This window comes from Nerophis ophidion, linkage group LG24 (assembly GCF_033978795.1).
Source record: "Nerophis ophidion isolate RoL-2023_Sa linkage group LG24, RoL_Noph_v1.0, whole genome shotgun sequence".
Lineage (NCBI taxonomy): Eukaryota > Metazoa > Chordata > Actinopteri > Syngnathiformes > Syngnathidae > Nerophis > Nerophis ophidion.
This window is the reverse complement of record NC_084634.1, coordinates 3,054,064-3,072,248: the sequence shown is the minus strand read 5'-3', so window position 1 is coordinate 3,072,248 and position 18,185 is coordinate 3,054,064. Positions and strand designations below refer to the sequence as shown.

The 18,185-nt window shown below is 26.8% G+C and overlaps 1 protein-coding gene across 1 annotated transcript; it reads right to left on the bottom strand.

The window, feature by feature from the left end:
* Window positions 1–1,430: 1,430 nt before the first annotated feature.
* Window positions 1,431–13,252, bottom strand: emx1 (empty spiracles homeobox 1). Its single transcript, XM_061886047.1, has 3 exons — window positions 12,838–13,252; window positions 9,828–10,012; window positions 1,431–1,741 (listed from the first exon to the last, which is right to left on the bottom strand). Exons 1-3 carry the CDS (start codon window positions 13,214–13,216, stop codon window positions 1,574–1,576), a joined length of 732 nt encoding a protein of 243 aa, XP_061742031.1. The 5' UTR covers window positions 13,217–13,252; the 3' UTR covers window positions 1,431–1,573.
* Window positions 13,253–18,185: the final 4,933 nt, after the last annotated feature.

The window sequence follows — 18,185 nt, the reverse complement described above, 5'->3', positions numbered from 1 at the left end:
TTTGTTTTATGGGTGACAAAGTACATTATTAATAATTATTACTTAAAAAATGTTGGGCTTTTCGTCATTGTATTCTGATTTTTTTGCTATTTTTCTTACATGTTTACGTATTTTTGGACTATAAGCCGCTGATTTTTTCCCCCCACGCTTTGAAACCTGCAGCTTTTAAAACGTCACGGCCAATTTATGGACTTTTCTTCCCTACAATTGTGTGATTTTTGACCTGATGTGTCAAAAATTCTGCTTGTATGAAAATATTAATGTTCAGTTCCACATTTAACAGTGTTTATTAAGGTTGTTGTCATTTAGTTAGTCTTCATTTATTTTTAATTAAACTAACTAAATTTTGTTCATATTTCAGGTATATTTTATTTTAAAATTGTTGTTTTTTTATGTTAAAATGTTCTGATATTTTAGATCAGAAGTCTAAACTTTTTCAAATACTGAGAAGTCCAGTATTTGGGGGCCATTTTGATATGTTTTTATTATTTTTTTAAATGCTAAAAAAATATGTTCTATATATATTTAAAGACAAAACTTTGTGTTATATGCGAGAAAGTACATTACTAATAATTATTACTTTAAAAATCTCGGGCTTTTCGTCATTGTATTCTGATTTTTTTTGCTATTTTTCTTACATTTTTACGTATTTTTGGACTATAAGCCGCTGATTTTTTTCCCCCACGCTTTGAAACCTGCGGCTTTTAAAACGTCACGGCCAATTTATGGACTTTTCTTTGCTACAATTGTGTGAATTTTGACCTGATGTGGCAAAAATTCTGCCTGTGTGAAAATATTAACGTTCAATTACACATTTAACAGAGTTTATTATGGTTGTTGTCATTTAGTTAGTCTTAATTTCTTTTTAATTAAACTAACTAAACTTTGTTCATATTTCAAGTATACTTTATTTTAAAATTGTTGTTTTTTATGTTAAAATGTTCTGATATTTTAGATCAGAAGTCTAAACTTTTTCAAATACTGAGAAGTCCAGTCTTTGGGGGCCATTTTGATATGTTTTTATTATTTTTTTAAATGCTAAAAAAATATATTCTATATATATTTAAAGACAAAACTTTGTTTTATGGGCGACAAAGTACATTATTATTAATTATTAGTTTAAAAATGTCCGCTTTTTGTCATTACATTCGGACTTTTTTGCTATTTTTCTTTTGGACTATGAGCTGCTGATTTCCCCCCACGCTTTGAAACATGCGGCTTAAAAAACGGTGCGGCCAATTTTTGAACTTTCCTTCGCTACGACGGTGTGAATTTTGAGCTCGAGCTAACTACAAAGAAAACTGTCCTCTCACCTCAAGTTGGGCCGCTTCGCTCCAGAGAGGACGGTGTAGACGAGCTCCGGTGAGGTGAGGGACGGCGCCCTCTGGTGTGCGGAGGAAAGGACACGACTTGTACACACTGCAGCTTTAATGAAGCAAACCTTTTGTACAACACAAGGTGTCCCGGCTGGTCCGCACAGTCTCTTGGCTCCTCTACTATGTCTACTTATACGGGATAATATTACATCATAAATAGTGTTGGTCCAGGTTCGAGTCCGGTGGGGGGGGGGGGCTCAGTCCTCCGAGGTGACGTCAATGTCCTCCGAGTGGCTCTGCTTGGTGGCCATGCGCCACCTGTTGATGTGATGGTTGCCCTTCTTCTTCTGCTGGCTGTCAGGACCTTCTTCCTCCAGCTTCTGACGCTTGTACTTGGTCCGCCGGTTCTGGAACCACACCTTCACCTGCCCACACAACGTCCACCACACTTTAAGTCTATTTCCAAGAAAATACTGGGGGTGAGGAAAAAAAGCAATTTTCGAATATATATATATATATATATATGTATATGTATATATGTGTGTGTGTGTGTATATGTCTATATATACATATATACATATATATACATGTATGTATTTATATATGTATAAATATATGTGAATATAGGTATATATATGTGTATATATGTGGGTGTGTGTACATAAATATGTATATATTGATGTATACATGTAAATATACATGTATGTATGTGTATATGTACATATATTTGTATATGTGTGTGGATATATATTAATATTGATATATATATATATATATATATATATATATATATATATATTTGGGTAGAACCATTTTGAATCAAGAATCGAATTGAATCAAAAATCAGTTTGGATCTATTTGAATCGAAAGTCAGTTAGAAAATGAAGAATTAGTTGAAATTAATTTGAATCAAGAATTGATTTGAATCGAGAATCAGTTTGGATTGAAAATCATTTGGAATCAAGAATCGGATTGAATCGAACATCAGTTTGAATCCAGAATCGGTTTGAATCAAGAGACAGTTTGGATTGGAAAATCATTTTGGATCAAGAATAGAATTGAATCGAAGTTCAGTTTGAACCTATTTGAATCAAAAATCATTTTGAATCAAGAATCCGTTTGAATCAAGAATCAGTTTGGATTGAAAATCATTTGGAATCAAGAATCGAATTGAATCGAACATCAGTTTGAATCAAGAATCAGTTTGAATCAGTATGAATGAAGAATCGGTTTGAATCAAGAGACAGTTTGGATTGGAAAATCATTTTGAATCAAGAATAGAATTGAATCGAAATTCAGTTTGAACCTATTTGAATCAAAAATCATTTGGAATCAAGAATCAGTTTGGATTGAAAATCATTTGGAATCAAGAATCGAATTGTATCGAACATCAGTTTGAATCAAGAATCAGTTTGAATCAGTATGAATGAAGAATCCGTTTGAATGAAGAATCAGTTTGGATTGAAAATCATTTTGAATCAAGAATCAAATTTAATCGAAAGTCAGTGTGAACTTATTTGAATGAAGAATCAGTTTAGACCAAGAATCAGTTTGAATCCATTTGAGTGAAGAATCGGTGTGAATCGAGTATCAGTTTGGACTGAAAATTATTTTGAAGCAAGAATCAAATTGAATGAAAATTCTGTGCATTAAGAATCAAATTTTTGGGGTTTTTTTTTTGGTTAGGACTGTTAAAAAAAATCCACCACGAGGCCAAAAAAAGTTGCGAGTGCCAGCACATTGAGTCCTTAAAGAACATCAGTAAAGGTAACACTGATGTTCAATGTTATTATTCTCTATAGAAATATTTTCGTGCTCATATTTTTCCCTGTCTGGAACGAACTAATAGGTTTTACAATTATTTTTTTATTATTAAAAACAGCATCTGATGTATTTTTGACTCTTCCGGTCAATTGTGTGTGTCTAAAATCCCAAATCACAATTGTTCAAAAATAAACAGATAAATCTATACAAATAAACTAAATCCCAGTTGACCAAAAAAATAAATAAAATAATAATAATAATAATAAAGTCAAATCTTACATGTAACAGAATAATCTGTTATTGTCATTTTGGTGACTCAGTTTGCTTTTTTAAATGATTTAATAAAATTGCATGAGGCCGAAGAAAGTTGCGAGTGCCAGCACTTTGATTCCATAAAGAACTAAAAGTGACAGTTGATGTTAAATGTTATTTTATGTGTGTTCAACGTGCCTGTAAAACTAGAATGATTAGTGTTGGGTGACTAATTGGACTTATATGTTTGTTTTTTTTGGAGAGGATGACTAACGATGATCAATTATCAATTTGACTGTGCATGTACTGTAAATATATAATGTATTTATGTTATTCACATGTGAATATTGCTGTATAATAGACTGTATTTATGTTATTTACATGTGAATATTGCTGTATAATAGACTGTATTTATATTATTCACATGTGAATAATGCTGTATAATAGACTGTATTTATATTATTCACATGTGAATATTGCTGTATAATAGACTGTATTAATGTTATTCACATGTGAATAATGCTGTATAATAGACTGTATTTATGTTATTCACATGTAAATAATGCTGTATAATAGACTGTATTTATATTATTCACATGTGAATAATGCTTCATAATAGACTGTATTTATATTATTCACATGCTGTATAATATTATGTATTTATGTCATTCACACGTAAATAATCCTGTATAATAGACTGTATTTATGCTATTTACATGTGAATAATGCTGTATAACAGACTTTATTTATATTATTCACATGCTGTATAATAGACTGTATTTATGTTATTCACATGTGAATAATGCTGTAAAATAATTGTATTTATATTATTTACATGCTGTATAGTATACTGTATTTATGTTATTCACATGTGAAAAATGCTATATAATAGACTGTATTTATATTATTCACATGTTTCATAATAGACTGTATTTATATTATTCACGTGTTGTATAATAGACTGTATTTATGTTATTCACATGCTGTATAATAGACTGTATTTATGTTATTCAAACATGAATAATGCTGTATAATAGACTGTATTTATATTATTCACATGTGAATAATGCTTCATAATAGACTGTATTTATATTATTCACACGTGAATAATGCTATATAACAGACTTTATTTATATTATTCACATGCTGTATAATAGACTGTATTTTTGTTATTTACATGTGAATAATGCTGTAAAATAGACTGTATTTATATTATTTACATGCTGCATAGTATACTGTATTTATGTTATTCACATGTGAAAAATGCTTTATAAAAGACTGGATTTATATTATTCACATGTGAATAATGCTGTATAATAGACTGTATTTGTGTTATTCACACGTGAATAATGCTGTATAATAGACTATTTATATTATTCACATGTGAATAATGCTGTATAATAGACTGTATTTATGTTATTCGCATGTGAAAAATGCTGTATAATAGACTGTATTTATATTATTGACATGCTGTATAATAGACTGTATTTATGTTATTTACACGTGAATAATGCTGTATAATAGACTATGTTGTATATTATTTACACGTAAAAAATACCTCAGTGTTTATTGTCTATTGCTGAATTCCCCCCAGGATTCAATAAAGTCTGTTTTATTCTATTCGGTTCTATTCAATTCTCTCCTTATATGAGACAATTTTATTGTAAGGATCTCAGCTGAAGTGATTTTCGCTGGCATGCTGCTCGATTATTGGTTTGACTTCCAAGCGTGATATTTGCACGAATAAGTCAGCGTCGTAATCAGTTTCCCAGAAATGGAACATTCCAGGCTTCTGTTTGGCTCGTCTGTTGTTCCGGAACACACTTGACACTTTTAAAATGTGCTTAAAAATGTGGTAAAAATTAAAAAATGTAAATTAAAAAAAACAAAAACAACAGTTTTTACTGAAATGATTATCATGAGTATTAATATGTATTTGTAACAAAATAATGTAATTATAATATTTATGTATAATGACTAAATATTAACAGTTTTTTGTAATACCATATTTTTATTATAATATTTATGTATACATATTATACATTAACATTTATTTATAATAATATACTCTTACTATATGTATTATATTAATAATAATGTATATTTTTATATAGAACATTTATTTGTGATAAAATGTATTATAATATGTATGTATAATTTTATATAATAACATTTATTTTTTAATAATTTATTTTTTTAAATTGTATTATAATATGTATGTCTAATTATTGTATACTAAAATGTATTGGTAATAAAATATGTTGATTTTCATTTTTATTGCAATATCTATGTATAAATATTATATATTAACATTTCTTTATAATAATAAATTGTTCCTGAATTCACGCATAATTAATATAAATTAACATTTATTTGTAACGATACATTTTTACTATTATATTTATCATAGTAGTTACGTACAATTAGTATATTATTTGTAATAAAATGTTTATGATAATATGTATTTATAATTGGTATATATATCACCATTTATTTCTAATAATAAATATTTACTATATTTATAAAAATAATAAAAATAATTTTTATACATTAACATTTTTTGTGATAAAATAGTTATATTATAATATTTATGTAAAAATATTATATATTAACATTGATTTACAAAAGTAATTTTTTACCAGAAACATTATATTTATGTGTAAGTATTGGATATTTTAAAAAGTTTAATAAAATATGTTTACTATAATATTTATGTATAAATATTACATTTTAAAAACATTTATAAAAATATGTTAATTAATAACTATAAATTAACATGTATTTTTAACAACATATTTTTATTGTAATATTTATCATAACATTTGTGTACAATTATTATACACTAACATTTACTTGTAATAAAATATTGTATACTAATATGTATGTATAATTGTTATGTATTGCCATTTATTTCTAATAATATATATTAACTACATTTATTGTAACAATAATAATAATAATAATAATAATGTATAATTATTATATATACTAAAATGTATTTGTGATAAAACATTTTATTATATCATTTATGTATAATTATTATATATTCATATTTATTTCTGATAATTTACTTTTTACCAAATGTATTACATTAATTTATAATCATCATATATTTCAAAAAGTTTAATAACATATGTTTATTATGATATTTATGTATAAATATTTCATATTAAAAACATTTATAAAAATATATTTATATCCAAATTCATGCATGATTACTATAAATTAACATTTATTTGTAACAATATATTTTAATTGCATTATTTATCATAACATTTGTGTACAATTATTATACATTAACATTTATTTGTAATAAAATATTGTATAATAATATGTGTATATAGTTGTTATATATTGCCATTTATTTCTAAATATATATATTCACTACATTTATAGTAATAATAATAATAATAATAATAATAATAATAATAATTTATTATTATTAAATATACTAACATTTATTTGTGATCAAATATCCTTTATGTATAATTATTTAAATATTAACATTTGATTCTAATAATTATTTTTTTACCAAATGTATTATATTTATCTAAAATCATCACACATTTCAAAAAGTTTAATAAAATATTTGTATTATAATATTTATGAGAAATATTACATATTAAAAAAACACTTCATTCATGCATGATTACTATAAATTAACATTTATTTGTAACAATATATTTTAATTGCAATATTTATCATAACATTTGTGTACAATTATTATACATGTATTTGTAGTAAAATATTGTATAAAAATATGTATGTATAATTGTTGTATATTACCATGTATTTCTAATCATATATTTTTACTGTATTTATAATATTATTCATGTATAATTATTATATATTAACATTTAATGTATTTTTGATATTATTGTAGAAGTATTAAAAATGTACATTTATTTGTGACAATACATTTTTATTATAATATTTAAGTAAAATTCATATTTATTTCTAATTAAATATTTTATTACAGTATTTATGTATAATTTCTATAATAACATTTATTTCTAATAATGTATTTGTTTTAGTAATATTTATGTATAATTATGCTATACTAACATTTGTTCGTGACAACATATTTTAATTATAATATTTATGTATTCTTTTCTACAAATGAAAATGCAAGTTTGGATTTTAAGGTGTGTTGTTATTATTATTATATTATTATTATGAGCTGAGTGTGTTATTAGGCCTAATTGAGGGCACGCGCGGCTTCCTCCCCCAGTCCCGTGGTAGAGTGTTAAAGACACACGTCACAAATGTCACACACGAGCGTGGACGTCTCTCAGCAGCTGTGAATATTCTCATTATTACTGGAATTATCCCTCAAACAACACATACTTTAACAATTGTATTATTACTATTATTATTATTATTATTATTATTATTATTGTCGTGTAATCATTCTTCACGAGAGGGAATCACAAGCACATTAATAAACATTTTAATAACAAAATACATCTAAATAAAATTTAGTGGGCATATTACTCGCTGCCCGTCACATCTCATTTGCATATTTATAAACACGCTAAGTGTATATTCTGTGTATGTTGCATTAATAATCAGAGGCTTTTTTGTCAAATGTATTGTTCTTTTTTCAAAAATATCAAATTTAATCTGTATAATTCTCAGAAATGATTACTGCATGTGGGAAAAAAATATTCCAATATAATGCAATCTAATTATTTCCCTTTAAATTCAATGTATTCATTAATCAATCAATCAATCAATCAATTAAAGTTGACTTATATGACCCTAAATCACGAGTGTCTCAAAGGGCTGCACAGGCTGCAACAACTTTATTATTAGCATTATATAATCATGTAGTATTCATTTAATTTGATATTTTTCACAATTATATATGTATATATATAATTATGAAAAATATCAAATTAAATGAATACTACATGATTATATAATTATTTTTACATAATATTATGTATATATATATATAATTATGTAAAATATTAAATGAAATGAATACATTGAATTTGAGGGAAAATAATTACATTATATAAAATAAAATAAAAATTTACATGCAGTAAAGATTTCTGAAAATTATATTGATTTTTTTTTAACATTTATTAATTAACTTTACAGATATTACAAATGATGTCAAATATGGCGGGCCGATATTGATGTTTGAGGTCAATTGCTGGTGCAAAATAACGAGATAATCCCAAAAAATATATTATATATATATATATATATATATATATATATATATATATATATATATATATATATATATATATATATATATATACACATATATATATATGTATATATATATAGTTTTGATTATCTCGATATTATACACACACACATATATATATATATACACATATTTAATTATGAAAAAGATTAAAGTAAATGAACACTTTGTGTATATATATATATATATATATATATATACGTATATATATACTGTACATATATATATACATACACACACATACATACACACACATATATACATACATTTATATATATATATAGTTTTGATTATCTCGATATTATACACACACTTACTTATACATATATATATATATATACACACATATACATATATACACATATATGATTATGAAAAAGATTAAATTAATTGAACACATTGTATATATATATATATATATATATACATATATATATATATATATACATATATATATATATATACACATATATATATATATATATATATATATATATATAAATACATATACACACACACGTATACATATATACACATATATAATTATGAAAAAGATTAAATTAAATGAACACATTGTATATATATATGTATACGTATATATATATATATATATACATGTACATACATACATATATATACACACATATATATATACCTATATATATATACATACATATATATATACATACATATATATATATATATATATATATACATATATATATATATATATATATATATATATATATATATATATATTATTATTATTATTAGTTTATTTTTTTGCGTTTAAAAAAACACGTTTACACTATTTTTGGGAAATATAACAATTTACTCTTTTTAATTTACCCTTGAAAATTTCCTTTTGTTTAGAATATTTCGATATTTCCCACCAACAGTCGACCTTAAACATCCATATCGGCCCAACATATATGACATCATTTTTAATCATATCTGTCAAATTAATTCATCAATATATATATATTTAAATCGACATAATTTACAGAAATTATCACTACTTGTCTTTTTTGTTTTTAAATTAAAGTTCGATTATTCCCGGTGAGAATTTCCTTTTGTTTGGATCGTCTCGATATCTCACAGCAACAGTCGACCTATATACATCGATATCGGCCCGCTTTATTTGACATCATTTTCGGGTCCCTTCACGGCCTGTTTGGATCCAACATAATACAACCAGGTGTGAGGCGCGAAAGGGCGCCATGTTTGCTCCTCGTGGCAGGTGGTGGTCATGACGTCACGCCCCGGCTACGCACCTGCGTCTCGGACAGACTCAAGCTTCCCGCCAACTGCTTCCTCTCGGCGCCGACCACGTAGTGATTCTTCTCGAAGGCGCGCTCCAGACGCAGCAGCTGCGCCGGGGAGAAGGCGGTCCGGATCCGCTTGGGCTTCCTGGCGAAGGGGCCGTGGAGGAGCAGGTTGTCCTGGGACACCTCGTGACCTGCGGCGCGGGAACCGCAAATCACGTCATCACCTTACTTTCACTTTCATTTTCGACACAATGGCAGTCGAAACCGCTCAGAAAAAGACAATTTCTTCTTCCAACATTTTATTTACTAAATCCAATCGCTGCCATGCAAATACATCAAACAGTAAAAGGAAATTAATCAAATAAAACTAAATATTTTTTTTGTTAATAATATTCATTTAAGTTGTTTTTTCTTCATGAACATTTTAGAAATTCGTTCATTTTAAGTGCAATGATTCAAAATAATTATAAAAGGAGCACCTCCGTGACGCCGAACGGGACAAGCGGTAGGAAACTGGATGGATGGAATAATAATTGAAGGCCCATCCATGTCAAATTATTATATATATATATACATATATGCATTATTATTATGTGTTACGGCACCAAACTTGAACAATAATAATAATTATTATTATTATCATAATGATAAGAATGGTTAAATTCATCAAAGTTTAATATTATAATAGGTTATATATTAGAGTATTATTATATAACATTGTTTTTTCCCCGATGAAGTCAATTGAAGTATATTATTATGTATTATTGATATGTGTGTATATATTGATGTATTGTTATTAGGATCGGTTTATGTTTAAGCAGCATTATTTTATTGGTATTTGTACAATGAATGCTGCATTTCTATTATTATTCCATTATTAATATTTCAATTATTATTAAAATAATTGAAGTATGTTATTTTGCATTATTGATATGTATGTATTTTTATATTAATATATTATTATTTTAAATTGGTTCATGTTTAAGGAGCATTATTTTATTGGTATTTGTACAATTAATGCTGTATTTCTATTATTGTTCCATTAATAATATTCTAATTATTATCAAAGTCAATTGAAGTATATTATATTGCATTATTAATGTGTGCATATATATATATATATATTGATATATTATTATTATGATAGTTTTATGTTTAAGCAGCATTATTTGATTGATATTTGTACAATTAATTCTATTATTGTTCCATTAATAATATTCCAATTATTATCAAAGTCAATTGAAGTATATTATATTGCATTATTAATGTGTGCATATATATATATATTGATATATTATTATTATTATGATAGTTTTATGTTTAAGCAGCATTATTTGATTGATATTTGTACAATTAATTATATTATTGTTCCATTAATAATATTCCAATTATTATTAAAGTAAATTGAAGTATATTATTTTGCATTATTGATATCTATATATATATATTGATATATTATTATTATTATTATGATTGGTTTATGTTCAAGCAGCATTATTTGATTGATATTTGTACAATTAATTCTATTATTGTTCCATTAATAATATTCCAATTATTATCAAAGTAAATTGAAGTATATTATATTGCATTATTAATGTGCATATATATATATTGATATATTATTATTATTATTATTATTATGATAGTTTTATGTTCAAGCAGCATTATTTTATTGGTATTTGAACAATTAATGCTGCATTTCTATTCCATTATTCATATTCCAATTATTAAAGTCAATTGAAGTATATTATTATGTATTATTGATGTATTATTATTATTATTATTATGATTGGTTTATGTTCAAGCAGCATTATTTTATATATTTGTTCAATTAATGCTGCATTTATATTATCATTCCATTATTCATATTCCAATTATTATTAGAGTAAATTGAAGTATATAATTATGTATATTGATGTATTATTAGTAGTAGTATTATTGGTTTATGTTCAAGTAGCATTATTTTATTGGTATTTGTACAATTAATTCTGCATTTCTATTATTGTTGCATTAATAATATTCCAAGTATTATCAAAGTAGATTGAAGTATATTATATTGCATTATTAATGTGTGCATATATATATATTGATATATTATTATTATTATTATTATTATGATAGTTTTGTTTTTAAGCAGCATTATTTTATTGGTATTTGTACAATTAATGCTGCATTTCTATTACTATTCCATTATTCATATTCCAATTATTAAAGTCAGTTGAAGTATATTATTATGTATTATTGATGTATTAGTATTATTATTATGATTGGTTTATGTTCAAGCAGCATTATTTTATATATTTGTTCAATTAATGCTGCATTTATATTATCATTCCATTATTCATATTCCAATTATTATTAAAGTAAATTGAAGTACATAATTATATATATTGATGTATTATTATTAGTAGTATTATTGGTTTATGTTCAAGTAGCATTATTTTATTGGTATTTGTACAATTAATTCTGCATTTCTATTATTGTTGCATTAATAATATTCCAATTATTATCAAAGTAGATTGAAGTATATTATATTGCATTATTAATGTGTGCATATATATATATATATTGATATATTATTATTATTATTATTATAGTTTTATGTTTAAGCAGCATTATTTTATTGGTATTTGTACAATTAATGCTGCATTTCTATTACTATTCCATTATTCATATTCCAATTATTAAAGTCAATTGAAGTATATTACTATGTATTATTGATGTATTAGTATTATTAGTATGATTGGTTTATGTTCAAGCAGCATTATTTTATATATTTGTACAATTAATTCTGCATTTATATTATCATTCCATTATTCATATTCCAATTATTATTAGAGTAAATTGAAGTATATAATTATGTATATTGATGTATTATTGTTTATGTTCAAGCAGCATTATTTTATTGGTATTTGTACAATTAATTCCGCATCTCTATTATTGTTCCATAAAGGGAAAAGCGGTAGTAAAAAGGGATGCATTTGGTTCGTAAAGCAACAAGTGGTCGGCCCCTTACCCTGAAACCTGTGCCCGAAAAAGCGGTTCCTGAGGACCCAAGGGTAGAAATTGAGCGCGTCCCGGTGCTGCGAGCCGAAGAAGTGCGGGTGTTGGTGCTGGAGGTGCTGGAGGTGCTGATGGGCCTGCTGGAGGTGCTGATGGGCGTGCTGGGCCTGGTGGGCCTGCTGGGGCCCCACGGCCAGGGAGTCCGGGAACAGCAGCTCCGGGCTCTGGTAGAGCGAGCGCGCCGGCGGAGGCTGGTAGCCGCCCATCAGGGCGTCCGTGGCCGGGCTGGAGTAGGCGAGGGCCGTGGGCCGGAGGGGTTCCTCCGCCAGAGGGTTCTCCTTCGCCACCAGGGACTCGATGGTGAAGCAGCGCTTCCCCGCGGGCGCGAACATCTCTCCCGGCGAAGTCCTCTCCTAAAGGCGCATGGCGGGGGGAGCCGCGGGGTTGTGGGTCTTCTTCTCCGGGTCTGCCTTCAAAAGTCACCGCAGCTGCGAGGGACCCTCATGGCTGCCTGGCTGCCTGCGCCCGAGTGCGCGTCTCCGCTGCGCCGAGGCGGCTTGCAGGGGCAGCCTGGACGCTGATTGGCCCGCAGCACCTGCCAATCAAATCCCGCACCTCGCCTTCTGTTTTCTCCCCAGTGGTCCCCCAACCTTTTGGGAGCTGCCGCCCCCCCAAAAAATTGTTTTTATTTATTTTATTTTTTTGATGAAAACGGGAGGTTTTGGGGTTGATGCATTAATTGTAAGTGTATCTTGTTTTTTTGTTGATTTAATAAAAAATGTAAAAAATAAAATAAAATAAAAATATAATTAGTAAAAATTTTGGGGGGGACCACTGCTTTAGCCGATGGATATTCAACATTAGAGTTAGCATGCTAATGCAAACACTCTATACATATATATATACAGTATATATTTTTATTTTTTATTTTTTCCAATTTATCACGTTTACATCTCTGTGTCCTTAAGCGTACTATTGTTAGCATGTCTGCATAGTTTTGGTACAGTTTTTATTTTATTTTTTGTTTTGTTTTTTGTCATGAAAAAGGGAGTTTTTTTGGGTTGGTGCACTAATTGTAAGTGTATCTTGTTTTTTTGTTGATTTAATAAAAAATGTAAAAAATAAAATAAAATAAAAATATAATTAGTAAAAATTTTGGGGGGGACCACTGCTTTAACCGATGGATATTCAACATTAGAGTTAGCATGCTAATGCAAACATGCTATATATATATATATATATATATATATATATATATATTTTTTTTTTTTCCAATTTATCACGTTTACACCTCTGTGTTCTTAAGCGTACTATTGTTAGCATGTCTGCATAGTTTTGGTACAGTTTTTATTTTATTTTTTGTTTTGTTTTTTGTCATGAAAAATTTGGGGGTTTTTTTTGGGTTGGTGCACTAATTGTAAGTGTATCTTCTGTTTTTTATGATGATTTAATAAATTAAATAAAAAAATAAATATTAATAAAAAATTATTCTGGGGACCACTGCTTTAGCCGATGGAAATACAACATTAGAGTTAGCATGCTAACGCGAACATGCTATATATATTTTTTTTTATAGTTTTTTTTTTTTTTTGCAAGTTTATCACGTTTACACCTCCGTGTCCTAGGTTTTATTAAGCGTACTATTGTTAGCATGTCTGCATAGTTTTGGTACAGTTTTTATTTTTATTTTTTTATTTTTTTTGTCATGAAAAAGGGAGGTTTTTGGGGTTGATGCACTAATTGTAAGTGTATCTTGTTTTTTTGTTGATTTAATAAAAAATGTAAAAAATAAAATAAAATAAAAATTGAATTAGTAAAAATTTTGGGGGGGAGCACTGCTTTAGCCGATGGATATTCAACATTAGAGTTAGCATGCTAATGCAAACATGCTATATATATATATATATATATATATATATATATATATTTATTTATTTTTTTTTTTCCAATTTATCACGTTTACACCTCTGTGTCCTTAAGCGTACTATTGTTAGCATGTCTGCATAGTTTTGGTACAGTTTTTATTTTATTTTTTGTTTTTTTTGTTGTCATGAAAAAGGGAGTTTTTTTGGGTTGGTGCACTAATTGTAAGTGTATCTTGTTTTTTTGTTGATTTAATAAAAATTGTAAAAAATAAAATAAAATAAAAATTGAATTAGTAAAAATTTTTGGGGGGGAGCACTGCTTTAGCCGATGGATATTCAACATTAGAGTTAGCATGCTAATGCAAACATGCTATATATATATATATATATATATATTTTTTTTTTTTTCCAATTTATCACGTTTACACCTCTGTGTCCTTAAGCGTACTATTGTTAGCATGTCTGCATAGTTTTGGTACAGTTTTTATTTCCTTTTTTGTTTTGTTTTTTGTCATGAAAAAGGGAGTTTTTTTGGGTTGGTGCACTAATTGTAAGTGTATCTTGTTTTTTTGTTGATTTAATAAAAAATGTAAAAAATAAAATAAAATAAAAATTGAATTAGTAAAAATTTTTGGGGGGGACCACTGCTTTAGCCGATGGATATTCAACATTAGAGTTAGCATGCTAATGCAAACATGCTATATATATATATATATATATATATATATATATATATATATATTTTTTTTTTTTTTTTCCAATTTATCACGTTTACACCTCTGTGTTCTTAAGCGTACTATTGTTAGCATGTCTGCATAGTTTTGGTACAGTTTTTATTTTATTTTTTGTTTTGTTTTTTGTCATGAAAAAGGGAGTTTTTTTGGGTCGGTGCACTAATTGTAAGTGTATCTTGTTTTTTTGTTGATTTAATAAAAAATGTAAAAAATAAAATAAAATAAAAATTGAATTAGTAAAAATTTTTGGGGGGGACCACTGCTTTAGCCGATGGATATTCAACATTAGAGTTAGCATGCTAATGCAAACATGCTATATATATATATATATATATATATATATATATATTTTTTTTTTCCAATTTATCACGTTTACACCTCTGTGTTCTTAAGCGTACTATTGTTAGCATGTCTGCATAGTTTTGGTACAGTTTTTATTTTATTTTTTGTTTTGTTTTTTGTCATGAAAAATTTGGGGTTTTTTTTGGGGTTGGTGCACTAATTGTAAGTGTATCTTCTGTTTTTTATGATGATTTAATAAATTAAATAAAAAAATAAATATTAATAAAAAATTATTCTGGGGACCACTGCTTTAGCCGATGGAAATACAACATTAGAGTTAGCATGCTAACGCGAACATGCTATATATATTTTTTTTTATAGTTTTTTTTTTTTTTTGCAAGTTTATCACGTTTACACCTCCGTGTCCTAGGTTTTATTAAGCGTACTATTGTTAGCATGTCTGCATAGTTTTGGTACAGTTTTTATTTTTATTTTTTTATTTTTTTTGTCATGAAAAAGGGAGGTTTTTGGGGTTGATGCACTAATTGTAAGTGTATCTTGTTTTTTTGTTGATTTAATAAAAAATGTAAAAAATAAAATAAAATAAAAATTGAATTAGTAAAAATTTTGGGGGGGAGCACTGCTTTAGCCGATGGATATTCAACATTAGAGTTAGCATGCTAATGCAAACATGCTATATATATATATATATATATATATATATTTTTTTTTTTTTTTTTCCAATTTATCACGTTTACACCTCTGTGTTCTTAAGCGTACTATTGTTAGCATGTCTGCATAGTTTTGGTACAGTTTTTATTTTATTTTTTGTTTTGTTTTTTGTCATGAAAAATTTGGGGGTTTTTTTGGGGTTGGTGCACTAATTGTAAGTGTATCTTCTGTTTTTTATGATGATTTAATAAATTAAATAAAAAAATAAATATTAATAAAAAATTATTCTGGGGACCACTGCTTTAGCCGATGGAAATACAACATTAGAGTTAGCATGCTAACGCGAACATGCTATATATATTTTTTTTTATAGTTTTTTTTTTTTTTTGCAAGTTTATCACGTTTACACCTCCGTGTCCTAGGTTTTATTAAGCGTACTATTGTTAGCATGTCTGCATAGTTTTGGTACAGTTTTTATTTTTATTTTTTTATTTTTTTTGTCATGAAAAAGGGAGGTTTTTGGGGTTGATGCACTAATTGTAAGTGTATCTTGTTTTTTTGTTGATTTAATAAAAAATGTAAAAAATAAAATAAAATAAAAATTGAATTAGTAAAAATTTTGGGGGGGAGCACTGCTTTAGCCGATGGATATTCAACATTAGAGTTAGCATGCTAATGCAAACATGCTATATATATATATATATATACATATATATTTATTTATTTATTTTTTCCAATTTATCACGTTTACACCTCTGTGTCCTTAAGCGTACTATTGTTAGCATGTCTGCATAGTTTTGGTACAGTTTTTATTTTATTTTTTGTTTTGTTTTTTGTCATGAAAAAGGGAGTTTTTTTGGGTCGGTGCACTAATTGTAAGTGTATCTTGTTTTTTTGTTGATTTAATAAAAATTGTAAAAAATAAAATAAAATAAAAATTGAATTAGTAAAAATTTTTGGGGGGGAGCACTGCTTTAGCCGATGGATATTCAACATTAGAGTTAGCATGCTAATGCAAACATGCTATATACATATATATATATATATATATTTTTTTTTTTTTTTCCAATTTATCACGTTTACACCTCTGTGTCCTTAAGCGTACTATTGTTAGCATGTCTGCATAGTTTTGGTACAGTTTTTATTTCATTTTTTGTTTTGTTTTTTGTCATGAAAAAGGGAGTTTTTTTGGGTCGGTGCACTAATTGTAAGTGTATCTTGTTTTTTTGTTGATTTAATAAAAAATGTAAAAAATAAAATAAAATAAAAATTGAATTAGTAAAAATTTTTGGGGGGGACCACTGCTTTAGCCGATGGATATTCAACATTAGAGTTAGCATGCTAATGCAAACATGCTATATACATATATATATATATATATATATATATATATATTTTTTTTTTTCCAATTTATCACGTTTACACCTCTGTGTTCTTAAGCGTACTATTGTTAGCATGTCTGCATAGTTTTGGTACAGTTTTTATTTTATTTTTTGTTTTGTTTTTTGTCATGAAAAATTTGGGGGGTTTTTTTGGGTTGGTGCACTAATTGTAAGTGTATCTTCTGTTTTTTATGATGATTTAATAAATTAAATAAAAAAATAAATATTAATAAAAAATTATTCTGGGGACCACTGCTTTAGCCGATGGAAATACAACATTAGAGTTAGCATGCTAACGCGAACATGCTATATATTTTTTTTTTTATAGTTTTTTTTTTTTTTTGCAAGTTTATCACGTTTACACCTCCGTGTCCTAGGTTTTATTAAGCGTACTATTGTTAGCATGTCTGCATAGTTTTGGTACAG